Genomic DNA, 17,459 nt, shown 5'->3' on the forward strand with positions numbered 1-17,459 from the left:
ACATCCGGATTATTCATCTTAAATTGTTTGATTTATTGTATTGCAATATCCCCTGTGAATTGAAAAACCAAAGGAAAATCTTTGTAAATCGATATATGACAACATTCATTTTGTTGTTTGCTTTAGCATTTATAAAGAACGTCAACGGTCTCCAAATAGCAAGCCTTTTCAGAGACGAAGCATTCTGCGGGATGGTTAGGATGAAACCGAGTGTAGGTCGAGTAGCGAATGACCAAACCCTCTCCTGGTTCTGTCAGGATGCGAGATTTTTGAAACACTTTCCCGTCGTTGGCTGTGTTTGTGCTCATCAGCACCTTGAGCTGCTCGGGTAGCTCCTGAACAGCAGAGAGATCCGTGGTGGCAGATCCTTTGCCAAAGTTAATTACCATGAGGTAAGCTCCTTTGTGCCCATCGAGCTCTCTGAGGTAAGAGAAGACGTCGGTATCAGCGAGGACATAACAGAACCATCCACGCAGAAACGGGAGCTCTGACTGCCGCAGGCCGTTCAGGAAGACATACTGAGAGAGCACAGAGCCTTTGTCTTCTGTCTGGACCTGAGGGGAATGAATGGAAAAAATAAAAAAACATAAGAACTAGTGTAAATCAGATTTTTTCTCAGTGTTGTGTTAAATGTGGTGTACCTCCACATTGACAGTTTCATAATCGGGATGTAAAGGTAACCAGGTCGTGTTCGTTTTGCTGTTGAAGCCTGCGTTCATCTCACTGTTCCACTGCATTGGAGACCGCTCAGGGTCCCGACTGAGACTCTGAGGTCAAAGAATAGGAAAGATCACTCTGCGGTTGAGCTTGTACACAAAACAATTATGCATTCTTAACTACAGTTAACCAACAGTGAAACCTGCTTTACTTAAAATTTTACTTTTCTCTTTTTTTTGTATTTCCATCACATCAATTAAACCCATATTTTTGTACAGATTTGTTTTTACTGTTTCTTCAGGGTACGAACTCTACTGACCGCATTGTATTTCCCAGCAGGATCCTGTATCTGACTTTGTGTTACATTAATGTTCTCCATGCCGATCTCTTCGCCGTAGTAGGTTGTAGGTGTGCCGGGGAGGGTCAGTAGCATCAGGTTGATAGCACGGACATAAACCCGACCAGCACTGGAACCAATTCTAGACCTGTCATGGTTCCCGACCTGATCACAGCGGAGGTAAGAGAAACACAAGAAGAGGTAGAGAGATTAATTAAATCCAGTGGAATGGATCACAGAAGACTTCAATTGGTGGGTTTTTTTCAAGAAAGAAAAATCATAAGGTCTAAGTGTCAGTCGAGAAACCTGATGGATAATGTGGACTAAAAGAAAAGGCAGAGATGCACCGATCTGGAATTTGTGGATGATTTTCAATCTACAGGTTTGACCTGCTGACACGGATTCCAGCTGAATCCGATTTCTCTTTTAGAGCTATAAAATGAATAAGAGCAGCATTCAAAATACTTTATCGTAGCCTAACTGTCATTAGCCGTAATTATTTACATTAGGAGAGAGCAGTTCATGTAAAACTGGGTTTTATTTAATATTTAATTACAGATTTTACATATTAAAGTGTTTTAAGAGTGTTTTAATTAGCGATCAGTATGGTTAGCATGACCAACATTATTTAAACAGCAGTCTCTGTATATTTCATGGAGGATATAGAATAAAACAGCAACTTTGTTGTACTCTGTTCAGCCTTCCTGTTATCAGCTGAAGATTTTGCTCTCTCTCCCTTTCTTACAACCTTTTAAATTGCTGCTTACATCTCTGGATTTATTCTGACTTTATTTGAAACGCTTCACTAATATTGCAAATGGCTAACATTGAGACTCACTAACAGTGTTCACTCTGAAGACGTGACCTTGTAGCACTTATGGTGGGCGACTGTTTCTGAATAGGTAGGGTACACGTCCTGCACTTGAAAAGTTGCGGTTCAGTTCCACTGGGCTGGCACTTTATCCTAAGTTACCTCTCGATCTGCTTATCAGTCTATGAATGTGTGCACGTTTGTGACTGAGTGAAAGCGGCTATAGCGTAAAGCACTTTGAGTGGTCAGTTTGACTAGAATAGCGCTATATATGCTCAGTCCACTCACCACTTCCTGATATGAAAAAGATTTTTGAAAATGTTTGAATTTGCATTCGGCAGGTCTCTGGTCCGAACTGATCAAGATGAAAATGATCCGCTTCGGTTTAGCTGATTTCTCGATTCATCTCTTTTAATTAATGGATAATTATGCAGAAAACTATTATCCCTGACAACTCTTACAACCCTTGTAATCCATAGAGGATCACGCAAATATAAATACTTGGATGAAAAACAGAGATAGGGGTTATATAAACCAACTGTAGTTCTTGATTTTAAATGCTGGAAGAGCTAGCTCATCTTAGTACTGTAAACACGTGGTTCTTCCTGCCCATCAGAAGAGCATCTGAATTTTTTTTTTTTTTACAATGTTGAATGAAAAAATTACAACATACTTGAAAGGGTGCAACTTACGTTTTTTAATTTAGAAGAACATGGGGGGAAAAAAAAATCAAGTAAATATTTACCACCCAGTTGGGCCATTTTCCTCTGGGCATGTTGGACATCCAGAGGTCAACCAGATGTTTTGCCCACCCGCCGCTGGTGTTGTGAGGCAGGTCCAGCAGGTAAAAGTTAAAGGGGAAGTCACTTTCTGTTACCAGTGGAGTTCCATAGTACATCATGGTCTTCTCCACCTCTTCATAGTCATAGGATTCTGTCACCATGAACCTGCAGAGCAAAACGAATATAGGGTATGTATGAGATGGTACACAGACTAAGCTGTCATTCCTACCAGACGTCTTTCTGATGACAATACAAAGGTGAAAATCATGAGGCACATATGCCATCAGCTTAGGTCTGCTGAAAATATGCTTATATTCCACCCTCAGTACGTTGTTTTTATGTCAAGCATCTGATATTTAAAGGTAGTTATAGAGCAATCAGAAATGACCTTAACATATAGTTGGCCAATCCAGTTTTTATTAGGTCCAACTCAGGAAATATGTGTCAGCTGTACAAGTACATCTCAACATTAGGATATCATCACAAAGTTAATTTATTTCAGTCATTTAATAAGTGAAAACCTAAATAGACTTATTACACGCAGGCTAACTTATTTCATGTATTTTTTAGGTTATGATGTTTATGGCTTGCAGCTAATGACAAAAACAAAAATCTATTTCTTAGAAAATACGAATATTACACAAAATATTTTGTAATACCTCAGCCTCCCTGGTAAGGCCTACGCCAGGGTATTGGAGAGGAGAGTCCGGCCAATAGTCGAACCTCGGCTTCAGGAAGAGCAGTGTGGTTTTCGTCCCGGCTGTGGAACACTGGACCAGCTCTATACCCTCTACAGGGGGCTCGAGGGTTCATGGGAATTCGCCCAACCAGTCCACATGTGTTTTGTGGACCGGCAGAAAGCATTCGACTGTGTCCCTCGTGATGCCCTGTGGGGGGTGCTCCAGGAGTATGGAATCGGGTCCCTTTATTAGGGGCCATCTGGTCTCTGTACAAGCAGAGCAGGAGTTTGGTCCACATTGCCGGCACTAAGTCGGACCTGTTCCCGGTGCATGTTGGACTCCAGCAGGGCTGCCCTTTGTCATCGGTCCTGTTCATAACTTTTATGGACAGGATTTCTAGGCGCAGCCAAGGGCCGGAGGGGGTCTGGTTTGGGGACCAGAGGATTTCGTCTCTTTTTGCAGATGATGTGGTCCTGCTGGCCCCCTCTAGCCAAGACCTACAGCATGCACTGTGGTGGTTCGTAGCCGAGTGTGAAGCGGCTGGGATAAAGATCAGCTCCTCCAAGTCCGAGGCCATGGTACTCGACCGAAAAAAGGTGGCTTGCCCTCTTCAGGTTGGAGGGGAAGTTTCTGTCTCAAGTGGAGGAGTTTAAGTATCTAGGGGTCTTGTTCACGAGTGAGGGAAGAATGGAGCTGGAGATCGACAGACGGATCGGTGGGGCTGCCGCAGTAATGGGGGCACTGTGCCGGTCCGTTTTGGTGAAGAGAGAGCTGAGCTGAAAAGCGAAGCTCTCGATTTACCGGTCGGTCTATGTTCCTACCTTCACCTATGGTCATGAACTTTGGGTCATGACCGAAAGAACGAGATCCCAGATACAAGCGGCTGAAATGAGCTTCCTCTGTAGGGTGGCCGGGCACTCCCTTAGAGATAGGGTGAGGAGCTCGGCCATCCGGGAGGGGCTCGGAGTAGAGCCACTGCTCCTCCACATCGAGAGGAGCCAGTTGAGGTGGCTCGGGCATCTATACCGGATGCCTCCTGGACGCCTTCCTCGGGAGGTGTTCCAGGCACGTCCCACCTGGAGGCGGCCCAGGGGACGGCCCAGGACACGCTGGAGGGACTATGTCTATCGGCTGGCCTGGGAACGCCTTGGGCTCCCCCCGGAGGTGCTGTAGAAGGTGTCTAGGGAGAGGGACGTCTGGACGTCTCTGCTTAATCTGCTGTGACCCGGTTCCGGATAAATCGGAACACGACGAGTATGAGTACAAATAATTATGTTATGGCCTAGTCTTCTCATGGGGAAGACTGCTGACAGGTAAGCTGTCCAGCAGACAGTCACTGAAACTCTCCACAAGGAGAGTAAGCCACAAAAAGATTTCAAATAAGCTGGCTGTTCAGAGTGCTGTATCAAAGCATATTAATCGAAAGTTAAGTAAGGAAAAAGTGTGTTGGAATAAAAGATTCACGTTGGAGTTAGTGCTTCAAGAGTCACTTGACATTTCCAGGACATGGGCTACAACTGTCCCATACCTTGGGTGCCATTTCTGAACCAGAGACAATGTCTTACCAGGGCTAAGGACCTGTTGCGCCATGGTTTTAAGTCCTCTTTTCAGATGGAAGTAAATTTTACCTTTCATTTGGAAATTTAAGGTCATAGATTAAGTAGGAAGAATGGAGTGGCACAAAATCCAAGTTGCTTGAGGTCCAGAGTGAAGTTTTCACAGTCAGAGATGATTTGAGGGACCATGTCATCTGCTCGTCTTGGTCCATAGTTGTTTTTATCAAGTCCAAAGTCAGAGCAGCTGTCTTCTAGGAAATATTCAAGCATGGAGATCCTGATTTCACGTTCCAGCAGGACTTAACTCCTGCCCAGACTGCCAAAGGCACCAACACCTGCTTCAATGATCTGGCCATAGATTCTTTATGGGGTTCGGGTCAAGAGGAAGGTGACACCAGAACCAACAATACAGACGAGCTGAGGGCCGTAATCCAAGCAGCCTGGGCTTCATTAACACCTCAGCAGAACCACAGTCTGATCTTCATCACTCCACGCTACGTTGATGCAGTAACTTATGCAAAAGGAACCCTGACCAAGTATTTGATGCATATACTGTACAATACATGGACATACTTTTCACTAGGGCAACAGTTATGTATTGAAAGTCCTTTCATAATTGGTTTTATGTAATGATCATATTTTCTGAGAAACAGATTTGGTATTTTTTTTATTAACTAAGCCATTATCATCAGACTTGACAGGAAAAAACACATTATTTATTTACTCCTCGTAATAAGTCTATATAAGACAAGTTCCCTTTTTTTAAATTAAATTACTGAAATCATCCTTAGTTTTACTGTAAAGTATTAAAATCTGCTTGTACTGCAATGCATGATTGTCATATTAAGCATGAGGATTTAATTGGAGAATTATTTCCAACATGGTAGTCTGCACATAGTCCTACCTGTATCTGCCAGGCTCTCGGCTGTAGGTGTCCATCTCTGCCCTGAACTCTCGCAGTATGTCGTGCAAACCCACCTGACTAGTGGTGTAGTCATGGTACAGGTCCCACTCTGTAGTTACTAATTCCTTCAATGGAAATATGGTAAAGGCAATGTTGATAGTGATAAGGTTTTGCATTTGCAGAAAGGATAATTCGTTCTTCAGGTTGGAGCGTAGTGGGATTTCTAGGTATTTTCGGGCCGAAGCACAGAGGTCAGTTGCAGGTTAGGTAGATGGAATGCGAGTAGAAACCAAATACACCAGGAAAAGACTGAAGAGAAACATGGACTTAATCAAGCAGGACTGAAAGTATGCACAAGGAGTGTTCAGGTGAAGGTTTGGCTCTGTTGTGGTGTGACATTTTGGTCTTTGGTTTTGTGTTTACCTTTTTAGCTAAATGTTTCTTGTGATTTGTATTCATGTTTGTTGTAGTTTTCTGCTTTGGTTATCTTCTGCCCCCCAGTGTCCTCTCCTCGCTCCTAGTTCCCTTGACGTTGCTTTCTTGTTTTCTTAGAAGGGTTTCCTTATTATGATTATTATTATTTATCAGAGTTCTCTGGCACTCTCTTATTTATTAGTTTATTTTTTGTTACTCCTCTCGTCATTTGTTTTCCCCTTTTAGTTATTACTTGGTTTAAGTTCCCTTTATTCTCCTATTCTTCTCATCTTTGTTCTCCAGCCTCTCTATAGGTTAGCTTTAGTTATTGTTTACTTTAATTCTAGTCCTCGTTTCCTCTGCTTCATTCTTAGTTTTATTCCATCAGTGTTGGTTTGAGCTTGTTTACTTTTATAGTCGGGGTTTCCTTATGGTTTCTGTTTTACTAAGTTCTTAGGTTCTTGTGTTCCCTCCAGTTTCTCAGTTTCCTTCAGTTCATGTTTATCCTTGATTCTTACGCTTTATTTTTATCTTGGTTTATAGTTTCATTTAGGTCTGCTTACTGTCCTGTCATTAGTCCCTTTCCTCATGCTTTGGTTTCATTAGGTTCACCTGCTCCCTCTGCCTCCCAGCCTCCTTGTCTCACCTGTTCTTAGTTCCTTTGATTACCTGCCTTTGTTCTCCCTCAGTATATTAGTTGGTTTTGTTTCATTGCCCTTTGCTGGTTCCTCTCGTCTCTCACCTTCGTTCGTTGCCCTTGTCCGTGCTTTGAGTTCCGCATGTTCCTGCAGAAACTTTGTAAGTTTGGATTTCTGACTCTGGTTTACATCTGCAGTGTTTTTGTTTCCTTTTTTGATATTTTGAATAAATCGAAGACTGCTTGAAATGCTGCGCCCAAGCTCTTGTCTGCGCTTCAGTCCACCCCAAAACCCCACTGTGACAGGCTCTAGCTTTACAGAGTTGTAAAAAAGAGACAAAATGCAAAAAGTTAACTTGTTAATGGATAATGTGTCTTACTCTGATTTCAGTGAGTACCATATTTAACTGAATCAACTGACTTCACTTAGTTGCCTTTAAAGGGCCAATGACTAGCAGCTGATGTGTCCTTCAGCGTAGGTAACCTCAGACCACTCAGCTCATGTTGTCACCGAACTGATGAGCCATTCCACCACCACTAACTCACAATGATGGTGCTATTTTTAGAGTTATTACCAGCCATAAACATTTGAGTCATAAATTGCATGACAGATACACACCCATAAAAGACTGTTTCTGATTTTATAACAGGCCATAAAATACCTTTTTAAATATCATTTCAGCAGTCTGTAAGTCTGTCTCCAAAGTCTGTAAGTGTGATCAGAGTACCCCTCAGAGTAAGGAATAGGTCTGAGTCAGCCCCAGTATTATAGCATTAGTCCACAGTGGTCAGTAAATCCCAGTGACTTGCTAATCCTCTAAAATATGCTTCTCTTCTACTAATCTTTTCTGTTGGAGAAAAAAAACACAGCCTCCGGAAGGTTTTCTTTACTTAAGTCGGAGTGTGTCATTAAGTCTTTGAATTGCAATTACAGTGTTTTCTTAAGAAAAACAGGATGAACCTGACATTTAAGCCAGAGATAAATAATAAATGGCACATCATGTACCACGTGAAACATCCCACTCAGCTGTTATGGTTTGCTCCACCAGCTTCGGTCGGTTGGAGGTGTTTTCTGCCCACGCCGCTGCTGCTTTCCTGCATCTCATTATTCTAATCTGGACTCTGACATGCCACTTAAGAGTCAATGAAATAAAATCAGGCTTATATAGCTGACGGTTAAAGCAGGGATTGTTAACTGAGCTGAACTTTGAGCGGTGGAAGTTACAACGGCAATTAAAATTTAACATGACAAGTAAAAGCTGAGGAGGATTTGTGAGAATATCAACAAAGGGAAAGAATGAAGCTACTTTTTTTTAAATTGTCATACGCTTGCGAAAAGATGGATGGCTTTGGTCTACTTCATCAAAATTCATTTAAACTGGAAGATCAGACTTAAAAAAATATTCATACTGCTTGAACGTTTTCACATTTGTCATGTTAAAAACACAAACTTCTGTGTATTTTATTTGGATTTTATATGATAGACCAACACAATGTAGCACATAATTAAGAAGTGGAAGGAAATTTGACTTTTGTCTGTCTCCTTTACTCTGATATCCTCTAAGAAAATAACTCTGGAGGGGCTGCAGAGTTAAATCTGGCATGTATGTGGCAAAACAAAACAGAAAAACATATTTGTTTAAACAGAAATCCATTAAAAGTCCAGTTTAAAGTTTATCTCAAGCCATTATGGGGATACAGTAAACATATGGAAGAAGGTGCTCTGGACCAATAAGCCCAAAATTAAACTTTTTGGTCCAACCAGCAAATCCCTGACACTGCGCATCACCTTGAACGCACCATCTCAGGAGAAACCCATGGTGGTGGCAGAATCATGCTGTAGGAATGGGAACGTGGTAAGAGTTGATAAAAAAGATGGCGATCCTGGTCAAAAACCAGTTAGAAGCTGTATAAAACTTAATCCTGAGGCAGATGTTCACCTTCCAGGAGAACATTAACCCTGATAAATAAATTCAGTCTGTAGATGTTTAAAGCAAAAGTTGGGTTTACAAAGTATTGACTACAAGGGATGACTATAAACTCATGCCACAATTAGATAAATGTAATTTAACAATGTTAAAACCATCCATTGTTGTCCTTCCACTTCACAATCATACACTTTGTCACATGAAATCCATTGTGGTTTGTAGTGGTAATGCCATCAAATGTGAAGAAGTCCAAAGAATTTGAATAAGTTAGCCACAGTGTTTGATTAACAGAGGGAACTCTCACCGGTGGCATGTCTGGATCCACCTGGGGCTCGTCTCTCAGATGTGTTGCTTCCAGCATGTGCTTCACTGCATCCATCCGGAACCCATCCACACCCTTCTCCAGCCAGAATTTAATAAGATCCTGTAGGGAAAGTATAAAAGTACCCAGGCAGTATTGAGCAATTCTAAACATGAATTTTAAACGTATTTACCTTTTTACACTATGCTATGATATGTTAAGTAGTAATGCAATTAAAGACAAAAACCTTATATTACTGCTTTGGATTGCACATAGACTAGAATACTTCATGAATACTGGCAATAAGGACGAGTTTGGGTCAGGTTTTCTAGAAATCAGTGAGTAGCTGAGGTAATCTTACAATGATCTCTTGAACAACATCTCGGTTCCTTAGGTTCAGGTCTGGCTGCTCCTTGAGGAACTGGTGCAAGTAGCACTGCCCTCTGACTTCATCATAAGTCCATGATGAGTTTCCAAAGATACTAACCTGCATGACAAGTGAACATCATGATCAACACTGAAAGATCAAATGGGTATTAACAGGTCAGCACATCTATCCGGTGCTGTGTGAAACAGCAGTACAAGTACAAACCCAGTTATTAGGCTTCGGTGAAGATGGGTCGCAGTCCGTCCAGACGTAGTAATCCTTGTAGTGAGGATCTCTAGTCCGACTCAGGTTGAACCAGCGGTGGCGGTCACTTGTATGATTGGGAATGAAGTCCATAATCAGCTTTAAACCTGGGGGGGAAACGACATACATACAACCTGTCATCAAGCTAACACAAAACCAGATAATCCTGCTTCCACATCTCTGCAAAAACACACCCTTATTGTGCATTTCAGCCAGAAGTTCTTCAAAGTCCTGCATGTTCCCAAAAAGTGGGTCGATGTCCCTGAAATCCTCCACATCGTAGCCGAAGTCTTTCATTGGAGAGCGGTAAAACGGGCTGATCCACACTGCCTTGATGTTCAGCTGCAGGAAGTAATCCAGCTTCTCCTTAATACCTGCGTGGGCAGACATAGCACAGTGAGGATCACCAGTTGCAGAAGTGCTCACATTAATGACAAGTTGCATGCATCTTTGAAAAAAATCCCTTTATTCGTCATTGAATTCCTCCTAATATAGTTTTGTGTAACTACCCGAAGACTATGTAATGACCTGGCCTTGACAAATAAAACATTGATTTATTATAAATTAAAGTAAATGATTGACTGACATTTTACGGTTCAGTTAAACACCAGAGTCTCCTTATAGTCATAAACAGATAACATAACATTTTTTGCTGTTATCAATCTGGTTATAATCTTTTGCTAAATAATAATTGTATAGCGTAAAGATGATCTCTTAGTTTTGAGAAGTTAAAACCTTCTGAAAGTTCACAACAGTCGTGTTATGTTTTGATCTAACCCATTCTGTAGTAAATCTGGCTTTATGTACAGGTCCTTCTCAAAATATTAGCATATTGTGATAAAGTTCATTATTTTCCATAATGTCATGATGAAAATTTAACATTCATATATTTTAGATTCATTGCACACTAACTGAAATATTTCAGGTCTTTCATTGTCTTAATATGGATGATTTTGGCATACAGCTCATGAAAACCCAAAATTCCTATCTCACAAAATTAGCATATTTCATCCGACCAATAAAAGAAAAGTGTTTTTAATACAAAAAACGTCAACCTTCAAATAATCATGTACAGTTATGCACTCAATACTTGGTCGGGAATCCTTTGGCAGAAATGACTGCTTCAATGCAGCGTGGCATGGAGGCAATCAGCCTGTGGCACTGCTGAGGTCTTATGGAGGCCCAGGATGCTTCGATAGCGGCCTTTAGCTCATCCAGAGTGTTGGGTCTTGAGTCTCTCAACGTTCTCTTCACAATATCCCACAGATTCTCTATGGGGTTCAGGTCAGGAGAGTTGGCAGGCCAATTGAGCACAGTGATACCATGGTCAGTAAACCATTTACCAGTGGTTTTGGCACTGTGAGCAGGTGCCAGGTCGTGCTGAAAAATGAAATCTTCATCTCCATAAAGCTTTTCAGCAGATGGAAGCATGAAGTGCTCCAAAATCTCCTGATAGCTAGCTGCATTGACCCTGCCCTTGATAAAACACAGTGGACCAACACCAGCAGCTGACACGGCACCCCAGACCATCACTGACTGTGGGTACTTGACACTGGACTTCTGGCATTTTGGCATTTCCTTCTCCCCAGTCTTCCTCCAGACTCTGGCACCTTGATTTCAGAATGACATGCAGAATTTGCTTTCATCCGAAAAAAGTACTTTGGACCACTGAGCAACAGTCCAGTGCTGCTTCTCTGTAGCCCAGGTCAGGCGCTTCTGCCGCTGTTTCTGGTTCAAAAGTGGCTTGACCTGGGGAATGCGGCACCTGTAGCCCATTTCCTGCACACGCCTGTGCACGGTGGCTCTGGATGTTTCTACTCCAGACTCAGTCCACTGCTTCCGCAGGTCCCCCAAGGTCTGGAATCGGCCCTTCTCCACAATCTTCCTCAGGGTCCGGTCACCTCTTCTCGTTGTGCAGCGTTTTCTGCCACACTTTTTCCTTCCCACAGACTTCCCACTGAGGTACCTTGATACAGCACTCTGGGAACAGCCTATTTGTTCAGAAATTTCTTTCTGTGTCTTACCCTCTTGCTTGAGGGTGTCAATAGTGGCCTTCTGGACAGCAGTCAGGTCAGCAGTCTTACCCATGATTGGGGTTTTGAGTGATGAACCAGGCTGGGAGTTTTAAAGGCCTCAGGAATCTTTTGCAGGTGTTTAGAGTTAACTCGTTGATTCAGATGATTAGGTTCATAGCTCGTTTAGAGAGCCTTTTAATGATATGCTAATTTTGTGAGATAGGAATTTTGGGTTTTCATGAGCTGTATGCCAAAATCATCCGTATTAAGACAATAAAAGACCTGAAATATTTCAGTTAGTGTGCAATGAATCTAAAATATATGAATGTTAAATTTTCATCATGACATTATGGAAAATAATGAACTTTATCACAATATGCTAATATTTTGAGAAGGACCATTATCTTCCCATTAACTTCCAGCTTCTCTGTCCCTGCTTAAGAAAGCCATTTCCGCAGCATGATGCTGCCACCACCATGTTTCACTTTGCATGCAGACCAAAAAAAAAATGTTGATGACTTTTTTATCATTACGCACAGATTGTCTCTATTTTTACATTTTGCGACTTTTGAATGTAGTTTGTGGCACAGCTTTGTATTTAGGTGTGTCAGAGTCAAGGGGGCTGAATAGAAATACATGCCAGAGACACATGTTGCTTCCAGCTGTGTGCTGGTATCCTACCTTTGAGGTCTCCGACTCCATCCCCGTCAGAGTCCTTGAAGGACCGCGGATAGACCTGGTAGACGGGGGAGATCTGCCACCATCGCAGGCACGGGGGTGACATCACGATGACGGTGATGGTGACCGCCATCAGCGCCAAGGTGCAGCACACTATCAACCAGAACAGAATCTCTCTGGGCACCCGGTACCGAGCCTTGGAGGAGTGCTGCAGCAGCACCTCCTTGGGCATCCCGGCGTACGGTTTGACCTGCGTGTACTCATCCGCAGCGACGTCCAGCTTCACCGCGGTGGAGTCGCGCCTCTCCTCGGTGTCCGAGCTGGAGGTGTCCGCCGCCGACACGCCGTCGTCGGCATCCTTATAACCCGGGTTTCTGATGCTCTCCTCGAGCTCCATTCGGTCGCTGTCCCTTTTAGTACTGATTTGGATATTTCTGTAAATTCACAACTTTAAAATGCAGTGGAGAGAGTTGCAGATGGAGCTCAGACTCCTGCAGCCCTCACACATCAGTGCCACCTGTGGAATGTGGAAACACCGTGGAAACCGGAAAGCTCAGGATTGGTTACAGATTAGCGTTTCTTATCTTAGTGCAGGGTGGGCTGGGACTGTTGCAGGAAGGACAATCATGTTTTTTATGCTCAGTGGCGTCAGCAATTTAACAATACTTAAAACGTGCTGATGTACGATTTACGGCCACATAAAACTTTATCTTAAAAAACATTTACCTGCTAAACAACAGTGAGATTTAGTAATAATCCCAGCTAATTAGGCCTGCTAAAATATTTCTAACGAGTTTAACAAGGACTGCACTAACAACCTCAGCATTTTAAAGCATTTATTCATCTTTTAATAATCATGCTAAAAAATATATGAGCTAAACATTTTCCTCTTTATCCAACATCTGCAGATCACCCCAAAAACCCTTGCTGACAAATTTTTATTTTCAGGGTTGTCCTGTATTATATCTCCATCCATCTTCCCATCATCTCTGACCAGCTTTCCTGGTTTTGCTGAAGAAAAGTATCTCCGTTATTGCAATATATTGCAATGCAGCATAAGATGTTTTAGAAGGCTAAGGGGTGGTAAGGAGGTCAAGTCATTAAGAAACTACAATTAAGTTGTTTCATTGACAAAACAGAGCAACAATGCCATCAAAGCCTGGTTGTTGAGATGGGAAAAGAGTTTTTGTTTTTGTTCCCGCAGCTAGATAGACTACTCATTATCTGTGGTCATGAATACAATTTACTTATTTATAGCAAGTTATATCATTATCATCACATACACTCACATTATTGCATGCTTTCCTAATATCTTGGAGCCCTAATTCCTGCAACATGATGCTACCTGGCCCCAACTCGGGGAACTACATTGTTGCATTACAAATATCCTGAGATGTTTGCTCCATCCCATTGTCTTTTGAATGAAGCAAAACAAACTTAATGTTTTTTTTTTTAATATCATAGTGGATTGACTTGCTATCCAGAGTCAAATGTGCCACGACAAATATAATTTGATAATATGTATTTGTATAATTCTGTAATAAATACATTAAGATGCACATTAATGCATTTTTCCCACCTAATTTACAGTTGAAACCATATATCAACATCCAATGTATCCTTTTTTTCCCTCACTGTCTGACATTAAATCAGCCTAAACCATTTATGTTAACAGTTGCTTAGGATGACCAGTTTATTTGTATTAACCAAAGGTTATAATAGCATTATGCCAGAGAATTTTGGTGGGGAAATTTAAATGGAAAGTTAAATGATGGCACACTTGTGAATGTATTTTAAGGGGACACCTTAAACACATTCTTTCTTTGAGCAACATTGTGAGAAAATCAAGGAATTTAGCAAATTTGTCTGGAAAATTATCATGGACTTCCACAAGTCTGGTTCCTAAAGCATGGGAGTATTCAGCCAATCATACCGTTCAGGTAGGAGACAGGTTCTAAACCCCAGAGATCAACACGTTTTGGTGTGAAGTGTATCAACCCCAGAACGAAAGCGAAGATGATGGTTGAAGCTCATAAGAAAGTTATCCACAGTGAAACAAGTGCTTTACCAACATGGACTGAAAGGCCATTCGGTGAAGAAGAAGCTATTTCTCTAAAACAATAAAAACAGATTAGAAAAGGACCCTGGGACAAAAACTTAATTTTTGGAAACATGGCCTGTGGTCTGATGAAAGTAAAGTTTAAGTGTTAGGCCATTAAGACCATCACTACATTTGGGAGAGGCAGCCTCAACATTAAGGAAACATTGATGCAACTTCTCAAGACATCAGCTAGGAAGTCAAAGCTTGGGTATTAAATGGTTGTCTGAATGGACAGTTGCCGTAAGCATAAACCAAATCAGTTACAAAAAACAAGTTATATGACTTTTTAATCAGTGTGTATGTAAAACATCTTGGTTAATCTCTACTGGTCCTTCTCAAAATATTAGCATATTGTGATAAAGTTCATTATTTTCCATAATGTCATGATGAAAATTTAACATTCATATATTTTAGATTCATTGCACACTAACTGAAATATTTCAGGTATTTTATTGTCTTAATACGGATGATTTTGGCATACAGCTCATGAAAACCCAAAATTCCTATCTCACAAAATTAGCATATCATTAAAAGGGTCTCTAAACGAGCTATGAACCTAATCATCTGAATCAACGAGTTAACTCTAAACACCTGCAAAAGATTCCTGAGGCCTTTAAAACTCCCAGCCTGGTTCATCACTCAAAACCCCAATCATGGGTAAGACTGCTGACCTGACTGCTGTCCAGAAGGCCACTATTGACACCCTCAAGCAAGAGGGTAAGACACAGAAAGACATTTCTGTACGAATAGTCTGTTCCCAGAGTGCTGTATCAAGGCACCTCAGTGGGAAGTCTGTGGGAAGGAAAAAGTGTGGCAGAAAACGCTGCACAACGAGAAGAGGTGACCGGACCCTGAGGAAGACTGTGGAGAAGGGCCGATTCCAGACCTTGGGGGACCTGCGGAAGCAGTGGACTGAGTCTGGTGTAGAAACATCCAGAGCCACCGTGCACAGGCGTGTGCAGGAAATGGGCTACAGGTGCCGCATTCCCCAGACCTTGGCTACAGAGAAGCAGCACTGGACTGTTGCTCAGTGGTCCAAAGTACTTTTTTCGGATGAAAGCAAATTCTGCATGTCATTCGGAAATCAAGGTGCCAGAGTCTGGAGGAAGACTGGGGAGAAGGAAATGCCAAAATGCCAGAAGTCCAGTGTCAAGTACCCACAGTCAGTGATGGTCTGGGGTGCCGTGTCAGCTGCTGGTGTTGGTCCACTGTGTTTTATCAAGGGCAGGGTCAATGCAGCTAGCTATCAGGAGATTTTGAAGCACTTCATGCTTCCATCTGCTGAAAAGCTTTATGGAGATGAAGATTTCATTTTTCAGCACGACCTGGCACCTGCTCACAGTGCCAAAACCACTGGTAAATGGTTTACTGACCATGGTATCACTGTGCTCAATTGGCCTGCCAACTCTCCTGACCTGAACCCCATAGAGAATCTGTGGGATATTGTGAAGAGAACGTTGAGAGACTCAAGACCCAACACTCTGGATGAGCTAAAGGCCGCTATCGAAGCATCCTGGGCCTCCATAAGACCTCAGCAGTGCCACAGGCTGATTGCCTCCATGCCACGCCGCATTGAAGCAGTCATTTCTGCAAAAGGATTCCCGACCAAGTATTGAGTGCATAACTGTACATGATTATTTGAAGGTTGACGTTTTTTGTATTAAAAACACTTTTCTTTTATTGGTCGGATGAAATATGCTAATTTTGTGAGATAGGAATTTTGGGTTTTCATGAGCTGTATGCCAAAATCATCCGTATTAAGACAATAAAATACCTGAAATATTTCAGTTAGTGTGCAATGAATCTAAAATATATGAATGTTAAATTTTCATCATGACATTATGGAAAATAATGAACTTTATCACAATATGCTAATATTTTGAGAAGGACCTGTATATGATTTATTTTTATACATATGTGCTCATGCAACTTATTTCATAGCTGAATTAGTGTTTTTTCACACATCATGATTGCCCACAGAACTACTTAAAATAAGATATACACCAGTTTGGTACTGGTGCACTGTTCTTTTCACAGGTGAGATCAGGTTCACTCTGAGCTCATGAGACAGACAAGGATTTGAAGAATCTGTGGAGAACATTGTGCTGCCTGCAACATTCTTCAGCATGATCAGTTATTAGGATGAAATCCTCAAACCCAATGTTAGACCCTTCGCTAGTTCCTCCTGGTGCATGATAAATCCCAGCCTCATGTGGCAAGAGTATACAGGCAGTTCCTGGAGGATGAAGGAACTGATACTATTTACTGGCCTCTACCCCTGACCTAAATCCAGAACATCTCTGGAACATCATGTTTAGGTGCATCGGATGCCACCAGGTTGCACCTCATTCTGTCCAGGAGCTCAGTGATGCCTTGGTCAAGATCTGGGAGGAGATACCCCAGGACATCTTCCATCATCTCACATTTTCAGGCATGCTTACAAGCACGTGGGGGCCATACAAACTACTGAGCTCAATTGGATTAGCCTGTTGCATCTGTTCTTCAGTTTAAATTTCTCTTGACTTCAGATAGAGCCCTTTGTTTTTCTGTGTCTGTATCTGTGTTTATTTTTTACTTTGTGATTGTATTGTAATTGTATGTACAGCGCTTTGAGTGTCTCGTTACTGAAAAGCACTATATAAATAAACTTACCTTACCTCTGTGGGTTGATAATTTACATTTTCATCACATGATATGGCATCCTTTTGTTCCTAACACATGATCCATTCTATATCCGTATGGATATCCAGAATTACCTTTTTCCAATTAAGATCTGATGTGTTTTTAAAGTGTTCCCTTTGTTTATTTTTGAGTGGTGTATTTTGATTCAGCATGTTGAAGTAAAACCCTAGATGAGATATTCTTACACTTTAAGTTGGCTTCGACATATTTTGAGTGTTTACTGTCAAGTCTTGGCCAGTGTATTTCAGTTTAATTCAAACATTATGCCGATGACATACAAGTAACGTGCAACAGCCAAGATCTCCAGTTCCCAAGTCACGTTTGGTTCCCAACACAAACTTGGAT

The 17,459-nt window shown here is 41.7% G+C and overlaps 1 protein-coding gene across 1 annotated transcript; it reads right to left on the reverse strand.

Moving 5' to 3' along the window:
• Positions 1-9: 9 nt before the first annotated feature.
• On the reverse strand, positions 10-12,885 carry slc3a1 (solute carrier family 3 member 1). Its single transcript, XM_047351037.1, has 10 exons — positions 12,335-12,885; positions 9,833-10,012; positions 9,600-9,745; positions 9,369-9,494; positions 9,011-9,130; positions 5,728-5,852; positions 2,551-2,752; positions 977-1,159; positions 642-767; positions 10-554 (listed from the first exon to the last, which is right to left on the reverse strand). Exons 1-10 carry the CDS (start codon positions 12,726-12,728, stop codon positions 123-125), a joined length of 2,034 nt encoding a protein of 677 aa, XP_047206993.1. The 5' UTR covers positions 12,729-12,885; the 3' UTR covers positions 10-122.
• Between the last annotated feature and the right edge of the window lie 4,574 nt (positions 12,886-17,459).

This window comes from Girardinichthys multiradiatus, chromosome 22, assembly GCF_021462225.1.
Source record: "Girardinichthys multiradiatus isolate DD_20200921_A chromosome 22, DD_fGirMul_XY1, whole genome shotgun sequence".
Lineage (NCBI taxonomy): Eukaryota > Metazoa > Chordata > Actinopteri > Cyprinodontiformes > Goodeidae > Girardinichthys > Girardinichthys multiradiatus.